This window comes from Pezoporus wallicus, unplaced genomic scaffold (assembly GCF_028554395.1).
Source record: "Pezoporus wallicus isolate ANWC-B61680 ecotype Strahan unplaced genomic scaffold, APGP_CSIRO_Pwel_v1 contig_2439, whole genome shotgun sequence".
Classification (NCBI taxonomy): domain Eukaryota; kingdom Metazoa; phylum Chordata; class Aves; order Psittaciformes; family Psittacidae; genus Pezoporus; species Pezoporus wallicus.
Genome location: NW_026638501.1, coordinates 2,543,114 through 2,561,310, shown reverse-complemented (window position 1 = coordinate 2,561,310; position 18,197 = coordinate 2,543,114). Strand labels below are relative to the sequence as shown.

Below are 18,197 nucleotides of genomic sequence, written 5' to 3'. Positions count from 1 at the left end.
TGCTTCTGAGATGGAGCTCATAGGTGTCATGCTATGGAAATTGCCATCCAGCAGTTGGAGACTGGGTTGTCTTCATAGATTACTTGCAGATCGTGCCGATAAGCACCCACTGGTTTCTAAAAAATCAGTGACCTTTAAGATGTGTTGCGTAGGGGACCCCAAATTTCATCTTTCTGTGTAGAAAACTGCACCTTTCATTTTGCCTGATACATATACATCATGCAATTATAGAAGTGTGTGTATATATATAAAACACACACATATATATATATATATATATATATATATATATATATATATATATGATGGTCTGCAATTCTGGGAGCAGTCAAGATCTGAAAGCAGTCTCAGGCTTTTTTATAAAGCTTTCACAGAGTTTTTACAAAACTTTCACAGAGTTATGGCTAGTGAAAATAACAAATTATCTGTTTTTATTTACGGCAGAAATTCAAAGGAGCTGTGATGGCTGAAACACCAAGAAAAATCACAGTTAGTTATTTAACAACCTACAGTTTAGCCAGATTACTTCCTGAAGATGGCTTCTTCGAGGTTTGGGTAATTTTTTGTAAAATTAACTGTAAAGGAGTCATTCTTGGCCTTCAGTGATGTAAAGCAATTGGTTTAAATGATAAACATTTGAGTCCACAGACAATTATACAGGTATTTGAATGACAGGCTCTAATACTTAAGGCAAAATTCTTCTGTTTTTTCTGCTTGTCTTTTTCTCTGGACAGTTCTTCAGATTTCACACAGTTTATCTTTCTGGGCATTACAAACTTAAAGTAGCTTTACTGCTGTAATAAACAAATCAATAAACAACACAAAGTAATCCTCACTCTGCTGTTTATAAGTTCCTGTAATAATTCAGATATTTCTGCCAGAGCAGAAGCGTTCTCCTTCAGAGGCTGTTCAGGGAACTATAAATCAAAATTAAACTTCAGCTTTGAGGAGGTGTTAGTAGGAATCTACTGTTTGCTGTCACTCTGCTTTTCAGCAAAGCTCCAAATACATACAACCTGTCTGATTTGTGTCAACCTTAAAAAGGATTTCTGAATCTGCTGAGCTCAATTGAGCTCCTTCTTGTTTGGTTGGTTTGGATTTTTTTAGGTGTTTGGTAGGATTTTTTTGTTTTTTTGCTGTTTTTTTTTTTGGGGTGGTGGTTGGGTTTTGGTGGTTGGGGGGGGGGGGTTTCTTTGTTTGTGTTTTGTGGTGGTTGTTCGTTGGTTGTTTTTTTTTCTCCTATGGTGAAGTAGAAGTCAGATCTGGGCTCTGTTGTATGCAGCCATCCTCCATGTCAGACCATTTCTGACTTCTGAAGATGCATTTGGGTCTTGGTCTCCTCCAGTTTATCCTCATCCTGCTTGCTTGTATCTCAGGGCTGCCACCTCCCAGTACACAGTGGTGCAAACGATGGAGAAGAGCATGTCTTCAGTACTTAAGTGTTACCTGTCTGGGGATACCACTCAATCCTACCGAAGCCCAATCTGTTGACATACCTAAAAAAGCTCTGCTGGTAACAGGAAAGCTATTCCAGATTTGCCTTATTTTAGCAAGGGTAAAAAATTAAGCTGCTGTTTTAAATGGAAACAATAATAAAGTGTAATATTAAATGAACTTGCGATCTAATATGAAGTCCAAAACCAAATAGATTCTTTTTACTTAATGATCTCATACTTGTTTATCTAACTGCCTCTATAATTTTATCTACTATAGTAGTTTATAAAAGTTTTTATCTGAGGAAAAAAAATAACCTTACTGGCTAATAAAACTGATCTTAATGGCTACAATAAAAAGCTACAGCAGAGTAATTTAAAATTGGGTGAATTTTCTTATTACTCAAATTCTACTTGCTTCACCGTATTATTTTGTGTTGCATTGAATTTGAGACTTCAAGGTTGTTCAGCAATATCAAAGCTTCACTGTTTCACATTTGGGTTTTGGGGTTGGTTTGGTTTTCTTCTTTGAGCCAGTTAAGTTTCTGTTGTAACAGCAGTAACTCAGGCAAGTAATAAATGGCATGGCCTTCCTTATTGAAGACGCTGGTGTCATTTACGATATGCAGATTTGTGACACAGAACCTAAAGCTTCTTTTATTGAGAACACAAATGTCTTGGTGTTAAGAACTAGGTTCTGAAACCTTGATGTTTTAAGTAACATCACTGTTAGGCTGGAGGGCAAGTTTAGCATAGGGGTTGATTATATATCTTATGCACTGAAGTGCAGGGATTTAACCTCAGGTGCTTTCCCTATCTGTGCACCATTTTCCTGTACTTGAAAGTTAATTCATGTGAAGGAAGCCTGTGAATTTCAAGAGCAATTGTACCTGAGTATCTTCTTGTGCGTGCATGTTGTTACAAATTAGATGATACACTGTGAAGGGAAAGATACTTGGGAATACCTTTTTCCTATGATGGGGCCTAATATTAATGCACTTGTATTCAACTTTCCCCTTAGAGATAACGTTTTATCTCTGTTGTTCTTAACCTGTTGCCTCTGCTTTTAATTAAATTAAGTAACATTTAGCTTGAGCTTGGGACTGTGCTTCTGACCTCTGATTTGAAGATCGGTCATCATGTATTTTTTGAAAAGCACATTAAATTCAGCCTTACTTCTTTTATTCTAAAATCTTTTGCTTCTTTTCTATGACCTTAGCTAACCTTTTTTCTGAGCTGTTTAGACTCTGCCAGCCCAGTGGAAATCTCTCTTCTCCCCTCTTCCTCCCTCATTTAGTTTCTTTGTGGACCACTGAGTTTACCTGCCTCATGAAAGTGGTCCAACGAGCACCAGAACTGGGTGCCGGTCCAGCAAGCACCAGAACTGGGTGCAGGTCCAGCAACTTAACCATGACTGGATATAGGCTTGGCAGATGGAAGCAAGACCCACTCTCCTTTCAACAACAGTGACTTGGTAGATTTGGCTTCTCGTAGACCACTGCCTCCTTAAAAGTATGGAGGGTAATGGCAACCCGTAGTGATGCCTTGCCTTGCAGTGAGCTCCAGCGTAAATATTAGCTGCAGAGGTACTCACCTCTCTGTAAGTGAGAGATTTGTAAGAAGGCTTGTCGAAAGAACATTTCTTGCAATTCTCTGAGTTATTTCCTATCACTCGCTAATGAGGATGGGAATGGGGAAACAGAAAGAGAGCATGGTACTGCTTGTTGTACTGCTTGCTTCCCCCCCAGTCTAGTTCAGTTCAACCCCGCATCTCCCTGGGCCAGTCTGCCTTCTTGTTTCTCAATTCCTACTGTTGGATTATTCCATTCATAGTTACCATCTGGTTTCTGTGGTCTTGCTCTTTTATCATTTCACTTCTTTTCTTCACAATGACCCATTTCCCTTGAAAACACCCATCCTTATGTGCAAATGTATCTACTTCCTCTTTCTTCTAGTGAATTTATTTTCTCTTTACTGCTATAGGAAGAGCCGATCTAATACTTAACGAGCATAAGAAAATCTGTTATTTCTTACTAATGAGAATAGCTCTCCATACTTTGAATTAAGGTTTGGGAAAGTGAAGGGAGAGAAGAAGGGTATTTACCATCTGAGCATGGCATGGAACTGAGGAATATCAGTGAGTGAGAGCAGCAGAAGTGTCCCAGGATGTAGCTGTCTGGTGCTTAATCGTCTGGCTTTCTGGGCTGCCTATGGGTGGTGGAAAAAGCCAGTTGTTCCTGCATTGCCCTTTTTAGAGCTGACCTCTAGGGTATCTAGAAATGTGGAAGAAGGAGATCTGCATGGAAATAAAAGATACTTTCTGGGAGGCTGGTGTTTAAGGTCAAAGGCTTACTTCAGAGATGTGCCATTTAGACTTGGCTAGGCTTTTTTGTTATGCTCCTATTGGCATCCTTGGCTATGTCACCTTGGAAAATGGACATGTCTGTGTGGGGGTTTGGGAGCCCATATAGACAAACCTACTCTGTTTGCTACACCCTTCTCTTGTGTATCATCTTCATCATGGGGGAAGGTGTCCGATATAAACATGCTGCTGAATATCTATTGTATTTTCACTCACATAACCTGGGAGCAGATCCCCAGCAAGTGTCACTTCAGTGTTATAATGGAGGTAGATTAAGCAATTTATGGAACCATAAGGTAGTTGACCTAAATCTCTACATAAAATGTACAAGGAAGGGCATAAAGGGTGTTTTAGCTTTAATTTGATTGCCATGGCTGGGGTGTTGCACAGCAGAGTGTCTCTTTTCTGTCTTTTTTGTGTACTCCATCCCATCCGGTAAGGGCATACTCTTGCCATTTGTGAAGTCTGTTCATGGGTAGCTGTTTGCCAGGTAAGGAGAATCACTGCTTCTGACGAAAGTGCCCAAAGGAAGGTTGCAATTACTATCTCTTTTTTCATAACTTCTATAAAATAAGAGAGACCAAGATAGGCTGGGGAAATGTGGGTATTTGAGTCACATGGGAAAACCCATTCTGAAGCCTAATTCTTCACTTTTGGAGGAACTTACCTAGTTGTCTTGCTTTCCCTAGCAGATTTTGGAGTGCTTAATGGAGGAGATGAGATAATTTTCCAATTTTTATAGATGAGACAGCAATTGACCGAGGCACAGAGGGGAAAGCTGGGAGTGGAGACCAGCATTGTCCAGCTCCATCCTTGTACTGCTGATGATTCCAGCCATTTGGCCACAGTCTGCTTCACTCTTCATTTCTGCCCCAGGGGAGCTGGGTATGGATGTTGCAAGCATTTGCTGCAATGTCTTGGCACTAGCTGTTGTCTATAGAATGCATCTTTAGTTTCTCTGCAGGCTAAGAGCAGAAGAAAGGCTTTTCCACCCCGTCACCCTAGAAAAGACACAGAGTTCTTTGCTATTTAATTTGCTGTCAGCATATGTAGAGAAAGTGGGAGAGAGAATAGTATTTCCATATTTGTATACTAATTACAGTTTTTCAGAGAACTTTGAACCAGCAAAGATATTTTTTTAAGCTTGTCAGGACAAGAGTGATGTTTGTTAGCAGTGAAAATACTGGGGAATGGGAGTATCGTACATTGGATAAATGTTTGTTGTCGCTATCTTTAACCTGAGTTCTGTTTGTTACTGATACTGTTGTGGAGATCAGAGACCAGGTATAATTTGGATTAAGGAAAACGGAGACAGAAAAGAAGCACTGAGCAGTGTTTGCACACTGTAAATGAATGCACTAATGAGACTTTGTATCTTAATAGGGAAAAGTAGAGCCCTGATTTAGAAAAGCACTTAAGCCTGTGCTTCTTTTCAGGGAGTGACAGAATCGTATAAGGCCTATTGATTCAACAACTGAAAGAGATTTCAGCTTGTACTCATATCTGAGCAAGCTTTAGAATAAGGGGAGGAAGGGATTATTGTTACTTTCTGTTATTTTTTTTCCCCACAGAGTCAAGGTGAACTGTGGGAATATTAAGTGCTGCAAAATTACAAACACAGAAACATTCCTCCAAATTAGTAGCAAACCTTTTCCCCCAGCATATTGTACTTGTCTTTGGGAATAGTAAATCACATAGTTAGCTGGGCAGACCAATCATGTGCAGAGCTTGTGAAAATAATTATCTCTCTATTTCCAGCTTTTGTTTCACCACCTTCAAACATGCACTGAAATTTCACCCTGAAAATTGTGAGCCAGAACATGATTTTTTTTTCTGGGAAAATTGCATATAAAACCTAATTAAAAGCATCATCCCACACTTTTCTTTTAAAAGTACATCTACTACCATCATGCCTCTAAATGTAACAGTGCTCAACAAGTGTCTAGCAGCCAAGAAGACACATAATTTAAAGGCTATTTCAGCATTTGATTAAGCACACAGTGATAACTACAAGCTCATGCCCTGCAGGCATGACAAGAGGCAATTATGTTCTGAGGTCAAAAGGGAGGGGGGAAAAAGCACAAGATTTTGATGACTTACTTAATTTTCCAGCTCCTGAAATTAGCAGAGACAAAGAAGTTCTAAATCACCCAGATAAAATACTGTCATTATCTGTTGCTGTTTCACCCTCTGCTCTCACTTTGCCCTGCAAAAGCTCAGAAGGAAGATTTTCCACCAAATGGCTGCACTTAGAAAATTCAAATTGGCACACATTTAAATGTTAAAAAGAGCACTTTTCGAAATCTTTTAAGTTCTGCCATATGCATTTAGATGGCTGTCTGCACATAGGATCCTGGAAAAAGACACCTGTTTTCCAAAGTAGTGAGCAGCCATCAGCTCCTCTTGACTTAAAGCCAACAATTAGGTCACTTATTTAGGAGATTAAATAAGGAGTTCATCAAAAAACTGCAAAGGTAGGGAGCTGCCCAAAGGAGAGGGAAGTGTATTAATGAATTAATATAATTGTGCTGTGTATGTCATGGATGGGCTTTGATGTATATTATTTCATAACAAAAGGCAAACAAATCTTTGTTTAAGATTATCATATAGAGATGCGATGTCAAGAAATGTGCTTACAAGGAGATAAAGATTCAACCTCTAATCTCCCTTCAGAATATTTACTGCAGATATGTGTAGAAAAAAGCCATGCACAGCAACTGAACTTGGTCAAGGATGGCAGAATGGAAAGCACACCATTGCTTTCTCCTGTCGTATTACAGTATTTAACTATTCCTACAGTTTGTCCAGGGTGTCACATTTCTTTTATGCCATATAACCAGCAAATAAATGTTGACTCCGTGATACATGATTCAGGGACTGTAGTGATAGGACAAGGGGTAACAGCTTCAAACTTAAACAGGGGACATTCAGGTTAGGTAAGGAAGAAGTTCTTTACTGTGAGGGTGTTGAGGCACTGGAACAGGTTCCCCAAGGAAGTTGTGAATGCTTCATCCCTGGCAGTGTTCAAGGCCAGGTTGGACAGAGCCTTGGGCAGCATGGTTTAGTGTGAGGTGTGCCTGCACATGGTAGAGGGCGTGGAACTTGATGTTCTTAAGGCCCTTTCCAACCCTAACTATTCTGTTATTCTATACTGTAGTAAGGTGTCTGTAAAACAAAGCTGTCCTTCTGATGGAAAACAATTGAGTGATTATGTGAGAAACAAAAAGGTGAATACCAGTAAAGCCACATCGGGAAATATTTGCATCTGTTCAGAGATTCTTTAATGAGAAGCAGTATATGAGCTCTTATTTTGGGGGAGGAGTATTTGGTTTGGGTTTGTTTTGTTTTTTTTTTTTTTTCTGGGGAGTACTGGGGGCTGACATTCATGCAATTTTAGTAAATCAGTGCTATAAAGTCTCATGTACAGTAAGAGCTGCCCAAGATACAAGAAATGTGTTCTCACACCTGGTTAAGAAACATATAACAGTTTTTACTAAACCTTTGTTTTTTTGTATTAACTGTGAAATCCTCCACCAGAAGCCTGAAGTAACATATCGTCATTGTTGGCAGAGCTACTGTGAGATTAGGCAGCTATCTTTCTCCTCAGATAAACTTCTATTTTAATAAAATCATATTGCTGGTAGGACTTCCTAATGTCTTATTTCCAACAAAACACCAGAGCTAAGATTAGCTGCATATGTACAGGATTGCTTTTGATAAATACAATTAAATAGGTTGTATGAGTCAATTCTCAGAAAGTTAGTTTCTGTGATTTTAAGTGAGGTTTTCCTTAACCACCACATTTAATGTCTGCTTTCTTTGAAAATATAGAATAGTTACTGCAAAAAATGTATAGGAATTAACATAAAAATATTTTCTGAGGCATGTGAGTCAGAGGCTTAAGTTTTGTATGGTAAAAAGTAAGGTAGTGTTAGAAATTGGCTTTACCATTTCTGTAGTCTACATTAGCCTTCTAGAGAAAAGTATCCAAATTGTCCAAGGACTGGTCCAAACAATAACCCCAAACAGCTAGTATTGACTGTAAACCTCATTTTGCCATTTTCTTGGCAGTAAATAAAAGTCATCTATGCATATAGCAGGAGGAGGGAAGGCACTTGTCATCAGTTTTGTGCCAAAAGCTGCTAGAAACCTTCTGCCTCCTGTGTCACCAGTCTGCTCAGGTTTAGTACAGTAGAGGCTCAGAAAGAGAGCTCACCAAAGCTCTTTTCCAAATCAACAGCCTGGCATCAGATGTTTGTTTATGGTTGCATTTTTCAACTCTAAATTCTTCTGAAAAATGTGTTACTAATTCATACAGGCCTACATATGAAGATATTTTAGAAGCTTTGGTTCCAATCACATTTCAGTAAATTCAAAGTAACTGCATCAGAGTGTGAATCTTAGTTCAGATGAGTATCTGAGAGTAGAATCAGATCCTTTGCTTTGACTTCAGTGTTCATTTTGGACAAACTTTGTTTCTCTTGAAATTACTTTTTAGAGTTCAACTCCTAACTGGGCTTGTGAATGCTAAAGATAATGCAGGCAAATGTAAACTACCCCCCATTGCTGTAGAGTCTGTTGTTTTGCAGAGCAGGGGCTGTTGTGGACAGAGTCTTTTAAACAGACTTAAAACCTCTTGATAGTGTTTGTAGGGGAGACTAAATTTGCTGGGCCTAGTGACTGCTTTTCTGATGATCTTCACTTTGATCAGCTATTGTTTCTAACTTTGCTTCCTTCTTCCTTCACTCACCTTGTCGTTATTAGTGACATTAAACCAAGGGTAAGAATGAGGTATTGCATTTCAGAGATTTGCACTTGTCATCCTGGCTTCCTGCCTTCTGTAACAGGAGAATGTGGGCACAGTAATAATTTACTGCATTACAAAAATGTATGGTGCAATATGAGCTCGGGGCAAAGCTGTTTCTCTGATCTTGGGGAAGGAGGACATCTTATATGATCCAAACCCTAAAGCTATGTAATTTTAGAAGCTGTTATTCAGGAATAATTGCATATCTGTCTTGGGGTTTTTGTGATTAGTCCAGAACTCTGGCACATTGGCAAGGATCTGATTGATATTAGAGTGATCCCTGCAAATTTACAAAAATGAGAGTGTTTATCTTTCAATAATATATATCTAAATGAGACAACTGACAATAATAGAAAGCTTCATGGAAGTTTGAGTAGATGTCGGATTGCTGTCTGCTAGACAGAGCGGCATTGATACAGTTAAGGGGTATACTGAGAAACATCAGTATGCTTTTATTTCCATAAGCAAACCCAGTGTGCATATGACATGGGGAAGTTTTATGTGACAGAACAAAAACACAATGGAAGGGATTTTTGGTTTTGGGGAGCGTACTTTGGTGGTTTTATAGTGGGGCTGGGAGGTAGTGAGTTCTTGAAAGATGCTTGGTGTCAGATGGACCCTTGATCTGTTACAGGGTTGAACCTTCCCTGACTGCTCTGTGACCATCACATGGATACAGGCTTAGTTTATGTTTAGTTTTATGGTTGTAAGGAGTACGAAATGGAGCTGAAAGAGCACATTGTCCCTACAGCTGGAAACATTTTTGATGTGGGTGATTTTTCATTCTTGGGCAATAAGGAAAGGAAAAGGGTGGGCTGTTGTTTCAGCTCGTGGCTGATATGCTCAGCTGGTAAATCAAAGTATTTGGTGCCCAGGTTCACCGTGCATTTCCTGTGAAATTTTCTGTTGTTGAGATGACAATCTATACTTCATATGGATATTTGGGGGATTAATGCATTCGAGTTTTTAAGCTATTGAAGACCTTTAGATCAAAGAGGCTGTAAAGATCGGAAATATTATTGCATTTTGTCATGTGATGAGTTTATTCATTAATACTTTAGGGCTTTGTTTTTAAGGTTTCTCAAAGTGTGTTTCTTTTTTCTTTTGCAAACTGTAGCCTGGATTTCTTTTAAAACAGGTAAGATTTCTGAGAGCTCTTTAAATTAACTTTACAAGTATGTGACACTATTGAACATCCAGGCAGATCCGACACAAAGCTGAGACTGAACTTTAATCACTCAGTGTCCTATATATTGGCCTTTCCATAGAAAATATCACTGCAGGGCCCAAACTTTGGGATAGTTGCCAGAACCTGCAGGCCATTTGCCGGCATGCTGCAGGCTACAGCAAAAGCCATTAGTCTCGTGCTTTCTAAGGATCAAGAAAAAGGTGCAGGAGCAATGCAGATGTTATTACATCTGTAGTAGGGCAGATGCAGTCTTGCTGAGCAGGTGGGATCCTGGTGCTTGGATTGCTTGTTGTCAGAAAATTTCTCCCGGTGGATCAGGTACAACACAGGACTGTAATTTTGTATTATCAAAGCCAACTAGCTTTTTCACCTGGTAAGTAGAAGTAATAACAATGCCATAGTTGCTGCTGATTTCTAAAGCTCTGTTTAAAAGGGATCATTAGCTTATTTTTGAGATGAACAAATCAAGTTGCTATGTGGAGAAGTGATTTCTCTGGGCCGCCAGCAAGCCCAGGACCTCATTTCTGCAGACCATATATCTCAAAGATACCAAAACTATCTTAGTACAGCATATGGATAAAACATGCTGCTAAATGTCATTCTGCTTTTAATTCTTGCTTCAGTGTGGAAAGTAAATGTTTGCTGTCTTTCTGTGTTAATCTTTGCAGCTTTCAGCCGTGCCCCGGTCCCCATGGCTGTGGTCCGAAGGGAGCTGTCCTGTGAGAGTTACCCCATAGAGCTTCGCTGCCCGGGAACAGATGTTATCATGATTGAAAGTGCCAACTATGGGAGGACTGATGATAAAATCTGTGACTCTGATCCTGCTCAGATGGAGAATATCCGCTGTTATCTGCCAGATGCCTATAAGATTATGACTCAAAGGTATAGTATTTAATATTCTTTGTTTGCTGACTTGTTTTTTTAATCTGGTATGTACACACCAGTTTGTGTGTGTGCATGAGAAAATGCAGGTACTTAGTCCCTGTGTATGTGCATGGAATTAAAGCTGTCGTTGCTTGACTGTGGGTTTAAAAGAGTTGGGTTAGCGTCATGCAATATAAATAATAACTGCTGTAAGTACTACTAATCAGTTATCTTGATACTCACTGCATCCCAGTTTTACCTCTGAAATACCTAAATATCAAAACCCCTAGTGAACTTGTAAGTGGAGTCTCTCAAATACATATTCACTGTTTTCTGTACTGTGTTCAAACAGATGGCCAGTAATCGCCTTTAAACAATTAATAATTTGTTCAGACTAATTTACATTTATCAAAATACAAAAAAATAAAAATAGTTTCCATCATTCCTTGTGGTGCCAGGTTTAGTTTTAGGGAGGATCTGAATTCCCAGTCAAGAATTTGCATTCACACTGGTTTTGCAGAAGACTTGCTTAATTTCTCTATAATGACCATTACTACTAACTGTGACTGCTGCATCTGGAAATGGTAACGAAGACATATGCCATGTGGACAGATTCCTGTGTTGCAGAGCCAGGGCCTAAGAATTTATTCCAACCTAGAGGTATCGTGGTTATGGAAAGCCTTTAACTGTTGCTGAATTTTTCAGGGTATTTTCTGGCACAAGAGGTGTTGTGGGAAGAACAAGTCAAGTGCTTGACATGTAATTGCATTCAGTGCATTACTCCTAATAACTACACATGAATAATTATTCAGTACATTTGGCTTTTAATTAAATAGTAATCAAAATGAGTATTTCGGAGTATTAATAATTGTATTGACATAGACAAACTGTTGCTAATTGAACTCATGACAACAGTGTTTGCATGGTGACCTAATGGCTGAAGCAGTGCAAGGTTTCAGTGGAGTATCTTGCTATTGTTTGCTGTGAGACACTTTGCACTAAAAATGGAGTTCTGGGAGCAACACAAAAGAAAGCATGAGTTTCATCTATATTTGACATGCTAACAGCTATTCTTTGAGCTCCCTTTAGAACTGCTCTGTGTCAAGGATTTAGATCTCAAAATGCTGAGAGGTATTGTGAAAAATGGTTCTTATAAGGCCATTATTTAAGTTGAACCTCCTTGACTATCTGGTTGAAGTCCCGCTTGTAGGATTGTACTGGTTGCATTTTTCAAGACAAATGAACACGCCATCAGCCAGTCCCTTGGATTTGGCATGGTTTTAGTGGAATTACTGTAATTCTTCTGTTCAGGTTGTTAGTGGCTTCAAGCAGAAACCCTTAATCCTCTGCATATTGGCAGAATAAAACTATGTCATCCCCTTTGTGGGCCATTACAGAGAACAAAGTATTAATATTTTTATATGTATGCAGTAATGTCCTCCAGGCACTCTCTTCCAAGCCAAATGCAGAGCTCTGCAATCTTCTGATCTGTCACCACATGTAGCAAGTCTGCAACAAACATTAGTCCTTTTGTCAGGAAGGGCACATAATCATGCGTGTGCCCATGGTGCTAGGATGAAAACTCACGTTGATTGCTCAGCTCCAGATACCATCACTGCAGGCTCAAATGGCTTAGCAGAGAGTTAGCAGGGAAGTGCTTCTGTGGGTTAAAGCATCTCTGTTTTCCCATTTGGGCAGAAATGGTGCTGTAGAGGATGGCCACTGAAGGAGAAATTTCTTGCAAGGGAAAAGCAAATCCCTACTGACTGAATATTCATATCTGTGAGTCCTTGCCTGGTGCTGTTTATCAGTGGCCAGGCTCAAGAAAGGGTGGTGGCTTTTTCCATTTAAGCTATTTGATTATCAATTTTCACAAAGAGTGCAGTCGTGTTATTAATTGGGTACTATTGAGTTTCTTGAAAATAAATATAACTTGATTTTAGTTAAAAAGCAGGTTAAAAGAAGAAAAATACTCTACTTTGCATTTTATGTCAATCTCATCTCTTTTTTTTTAATCTCCATTAATTCAAAGAGTTGAAACAATTTAAAAATAAAACCATTAAAATGAAATATGTTCTTCAGATGCAAACCTGTCTGCCAGCTCGAAGTATGCCTTATAGCTGAGCATCAGAAAAAAAGTACTTTAAAAGGAGAATTTTGACAGGCTAGTAATTGTGGCACTAACTGTGGCATTTTTTTCTAAAAGCCTCTACCTGTGAAATTAATAAATTCAGCAGTATTTGGGTGGTTTTGCAGATGAATTAAAGCTTTAATACAATGAGCTCGTCTTTGCTAATGCTGCAGGTTGGGAAAGCAGCTACTGGGAACTAAAGAGTCTCATGACAGTGTAACCTGCATGGCAATTGAAGCTGTCTGCCCATGCAAATAAAAACAATATGTACAGTAAATTCTTACTATGCATTGATTAATTATTGCATTTGTAGATGCACAGTTGCCTTGTAGATTTTAGAGTAAGTTGTCTAACTGTTGGCATTTTTTAATCAGCTACGCTGTACAGCTGACTTAGACACACTTTGGCATGGGTTGGGGCGGGGGAGAGGGAAAGATGGGAAGAAAAGACAGAGATGTTGTCAGTATGTGAGCTGAGGCTGTGAGTGAGCGCATTTATAATAGTTATTAGCAGTTACTCCCTCAGTGGGCACACACAAACCTCCCCACCCCAAAATAAAAACGAAAATTGAACAGGTGAGTTAGTGTGTTTCTTTCTTCAGTATGTTTGGTTAAATTAATTTTGTGGATGAATACATGGGGTTATTTTGAAAGGGAAAGGCATAAATCTGATGGTGTGGTTGCGGAGCCTCCTGAGCAAAGGGGGACAAAAGGAGTTAATGCAAATGTTGCCCTGAAAAATCTCACAAATCTTGAGAATATTGCTTGAAGTAAAAAAAACATTTAAACAACTTGTAGAGCCTATTTTATAGGAAATTATATTGCTGTGGCCTGTTTTGTTTCTTACTTGCCATTTCTTCCTTCAAGCATTTGAGCAGCAGCTGCCTATAAAAACTCAGAGTGCTTTATGGGCTGAATTTTTTCTGATATGGTTAGAGAAATATGCATTTCATAGCATGTTTGCTTTGGAGAAGCCTCTTTTCGAGGGCCTTAACAAGCAATTCTAACCATGCCTGTTGTAATCTGTGTGCACTGTACCATGGAAGACTTCACTATGTCCTCCCCTGAGAAACTGTGCCACAAAATTAACATATCATCCATTCAAGCAGCCAGGGCTCTTGGTGAACAATAAGAACAGCCTCCTTATTCCCATAAGAGTTGCCTTTGTTTTCATAGTGCTAACACTGTCGTTTAGTCTATTAAAAAGCACCCTGAACAAAAAATAGTTTTCAGCGTGCTCCCTTGAATTTCTTGTGGATGCTTTCTACCAAGAAGATGCCCAGCTCAGGAAGACAAAATCTGTGTATTACATTTTGCGTGCTGGTGTTTTCACTACAATTTGGTGGAGCTAGTCGCCTCGTAAAACTGCCACCCAAATTTAAGGTTGCGGTGTGAGTGAGGGAATTAAGCATTTAGTTGCTTCCTCCTTGATTCAGACAAACATGCCAGCACGTGCTGCTTTTTGAAGCTCACGCTCCAGCATTTTGTGGAATGAAGACAGAGTTTTCCTGGGTTGAATGAAGCCAATGGAAAGAAGATGGGTGGATCAGGTGGAACATGTTTGTTCACAGATCTGTCTGCTGTCAGAACCGCCTTTGTGCTTAACTTCATAGTTTGCAACAGCCTGTTTTACTAAGCTCCTTATCCTTTCCTGTAGGCTTTAACCTTGAATGTTAAAATGAGGGGGGCGGGGGGGGGAAGAGTTCGAGTAGAATGGCTGGCATATAGGTACACCTACACAGAACAGGCACATCTTTTTGCCTTAAATGTGAGATCAAGGCTTTCCTTTTGCTTTCCCAATGTCAGCAGTAAAGGTATTGTCATCTACCCCAGCCGTAGTCTGCTACTCTTAAGCTGGAGGAAGGAAAGGAGGGATGGAATAGTAAGAGGAAACTAGCAGGTGTAACAGAGGAGCAAGGGGGGAAGTGTTCACAGGTCTCAGCAGCTGTTTCTAAAATCCAAACAAAAATCTTTCTGCCTTTTCAACATTTGAAAGGTAGAAAATGTAGAAAGTTCTTGCTTGGGAACTCATATCTCAACAACTCAGCTCAATTTGCAAAGGGGGCAAATTTTGCCTCTTGCCACAGTGGAGTGTTGCATAGCTCATGTGCTATTGTTGCCACTTCTGGCCTGGAGATGAGGGCTGAAAACTGCTCAGCTCTTTTTCCCTCAAGAAAGCACTGGACCTATTTTGTGTCCCACAGGAAAGACACCTCTTGCCCAGAGCTTCCTGCTGCTTCCAGGACAGAGAAGCTGTGGCTCCTCCAGAGGAGGATGTGTAGCCTGCACAGTGCATCGGGACTTGTACCCTCTGCTCTGCTGCAGCCGGTTATGGTGGTGTCTGCCCCACACAAAGCACCCTTGTGTGGCACACCTCAGGACCTGGCAGGTGGATGCTGCAGCTCTGCTGGACTGCTCTGCTGACTGAGCAGATACAGAATTTCTAGTAGCTCTGGGAGGCACAGCTGGGAGTTACTAGATGCCATCATGTTGGACTGCAGTTACTTAGCTGAGCTAGTTTCCTTTGAGTATAATTTGTGTGGTTTGTCCCTGTGGTTTCAGTATTGACATCATTGATGAAACCTAGAGTTAAAAAAAAAAAAAAAGAGTAGTTAAGAGTGTAAGACTGTTGTCAGCTGCTTTCCATTTAGTTTCATGATTCAGAGGGCTTGATCCTTTAATGTGAGGAGGAGCAGTCGCAACTGTCCTGGTAGTCAGAAGGACGGCAGCAGGCACTTTGCACAGTGCTGGTTAAAATATAGAGATCCTATGAACCAGCTTGCATTACACTGCAAAGATTTTTTTAATCTCCTGAAGGGCTGTGTTTCATCAATGTTTTTGGATGATAACCTGAAAAATGCAGGTCTGCAAAATGAGTGCCATTATTATTGTAATAATATTGCATCTCATGGTGTGCTGTTATTGATGCTTATCAGCACCTGTGATTTTCAAGGCACTTTTCAAATGCCAGTGATCTGCTCTTGCGCTGGGAAATGGAGAGGCAGGGTTATCTGTATTTTAGAGATAGGGTAATTCACGTTAACCATTTTTAAGTGGCCACTGATTTTGATCATACCAATTCTGGGATGTTCTCATAGTGTTTTTTATATTAAGTAGCTTGTCCTGGTGCATGTGGGAGGATGTGCAGGACAAGGAGAGCTGCAGACCTGGAAGCTCTGTAATAACAAGGCTGTCAGTAGGACTGGATGAGCAGGCTTCAGCTGAATTGCAGCACAGTTGTGTCTGCAAAATTAATGGCATATTTCTCAGGAAACAGCCCTCTGCTGATAAGTTGCCATCACCTCTGACTTGGATGCTGAATGCCCCATTTGATAAGAACCGCTCCACCTTCCCTTACATTCCGAGTACATTTTGTGAAAAGTGCCAAGATAGTACTAATTTTTCTAAATATGTTATCACAGAGATGGCATGGAAAATGCATTTCTGAAAAGACTGAGATGTTGCAATGGGAAGCTAGGATTTTCTCTTTCTGGGAAGCGTAAGTCTGGCACTTTTGAGATCTCCATATGAAAAACATCAATATGGAAAAATACTAATGTGTAACCAGGAGAAATAAACAGGAAATACTGTAGTTCACATTCCCTGAATTCTGATTTTAGAGGCTAGAAAACAAGTCTTATCACCTGGTTAAACAGTCTATTTTCTCACCATGCAGAAAGATATTTTAAAATGAAACAAAGTCTACTAATCTCATCGGCAGCTTGACCCTGCGACAAGGGCACATGTACTATTAGTAACAAACAACACCAAAAACACCAGTAAGTGCTAGTGGAGCAATGTGCACTGAGCTTTTGAGTCACTCTAAAAAAGGTTGCTATTTCCGAGCCTGTACAGTCTTAATTTATCCTAACTCTTCCTTTCCTGAAAATGCTCTCAGACCCAAGCAGAGGAGTAAATTCTAAGAGGGACAGCCCCCTGGAATTGCTTTGGTACCCTAGTAAATCAGGGCTTGTCAGCCCAAGCATCTCAGCTGATTGCAGCTACCATGGTAACAGATGAAGGGGAGACGGTAGTTTCTGAAGGCAATTAGGTTCCAAACTATGGAAGGCTCTGCAGACCAAAAATAATGCTTTAGGCTTCTCTGGGTACCAATTAGTACCTGTGGCCAGCTATAAAGCACCACACTTAAATAAATAAATGGACAGTTATGTTTTGCTGTGGCTGCTGGTTTTTGTTCCCTTTTAGCATGCAAACTCAATGTGCTGTCATTTGAGAAAATCCAGGCTTAAGCTGAGAAAGCAATGGGCAACCAGTGGCCTTCATGGCCAAAGGGAAAGGCCTTCCTGTAGTACTCAGGCTGGAGGAAGCTGGAGGTATTATTCATGACTGTACTCTAAGACAGCTTCATTTTTTCCCCCTCACTGGCCTTAACTGAAAAAGAGAAGACATGGGATAATCTCTTGGATAAATCATGTCTTGAAGTGGCCTCAGAAGTGCTGAACACATGATGTGCTGAAAACCATGCAGGGAAAATTCAGGTTTATTACTCCATCTATTACTTTACTAGTGTGAAAGTGGCTGGCTCCAGCCTGTCAGAGAGAAGGGACTGGCCAGCTCCTGGCAACCTGCTGCATTGTTTGCTTTTGCCAGTGGGAGAAGACCTATGTGAAACATACTTCTGTTATTATTTTTTCTGAACTTTTGCAGCTTGTTGAGAATAGCAGCTACTAATTTGTACACAGAGAAGAAGTGTTAAACAAAGATGGAGACATTGCTGATAGAGATGTCCGCTGGCATTAATACTGCATTTATTACCATGTTGCAGGGGGTGAGTGCAAGCACATAGGAAGCTTTCCTGTAACTGCAAGGAAGGCGATCAGAGAAGATGCAGCTCTAGCTCCTTTGGTACTGCTCTCTGTTTTTGCTGAAACATGGGTTTGTACCATGAAAACCATTATCTGAGGTGCCCAAAGAGCAAAATTTAAATCCAGGTATCTGCATTCTGCCTGTGGCAACTCCTGCTCAATGCCTAAATTGCTGAAGCGATGAACATAGAAGATTCTTCTACTCAGTCTTACTACATCTTCAGTCTGCCTGAAAATAACAGCCTTATGAGGACATCACAGGGTTTGGTCTTCAGTCTCTCTTTTTGTCATGAGGCTTAAAGTGATTTAGAGAATTGCAAGATGGTGTATAAGGTTTATTCAGGTTAAATGGATTTATACTATCTTAAGATAACAAAGGAATAATTTGGTTTGAGTAAGAAGATACATGCATGATCCTTCTCCAGTTAGTCTTCTGGCTAGAAATAATGGCTAAAATGCTGTGAGGTAAGATGACTTTGAAGTAGTGCATCTATATCAGTTTCTTTTGCTTCTTTTTTATTCTTGTACAAAAGAGCTCATTTAGTCTGTGCCTGAGGTCAAAATTGGGTTTGTACACAGGGGATTG

At 39.9% G+C, this 18,197-nt stretch overlaps 1 protein-coding gene across 20 annotated transcripts in view; it reads left to right on the top strand.

Annotated features, from left to right (window-relative positions):
• The window catches only part of ADGRL3 (adhesion G protein-coupled receptor L3), a 339,457-nt gene that overhangs the window by 48,647 nt on the left and 272,613 nt on the right, over nt 1–18,197 (top strand). For 19 of the 20 annotated variants that reach the window (XR_008972358.1, XR_008972359.1, XM_057411078.1 and 16 more), the window contains exons 2-3: nt 9,720–9,740; nt 10,460–10,673. Coding sequence is in view for 18 of the 20 variants with exons in the window: in XM_057411078.1 (XP_057267061.1) it covers nt 9,720–9,740; nt 10,460–10,673 (235 nt within the window). In the remaining 2 variants the exon portion in view is untranslated. The remainder of the gene's footprint in view (nt 1–9,719; nt 9,741–10,459; nt 10,674–18,197) is intronic. The other variant, XM_057411063.1, reaches the window with a different exon arrangement.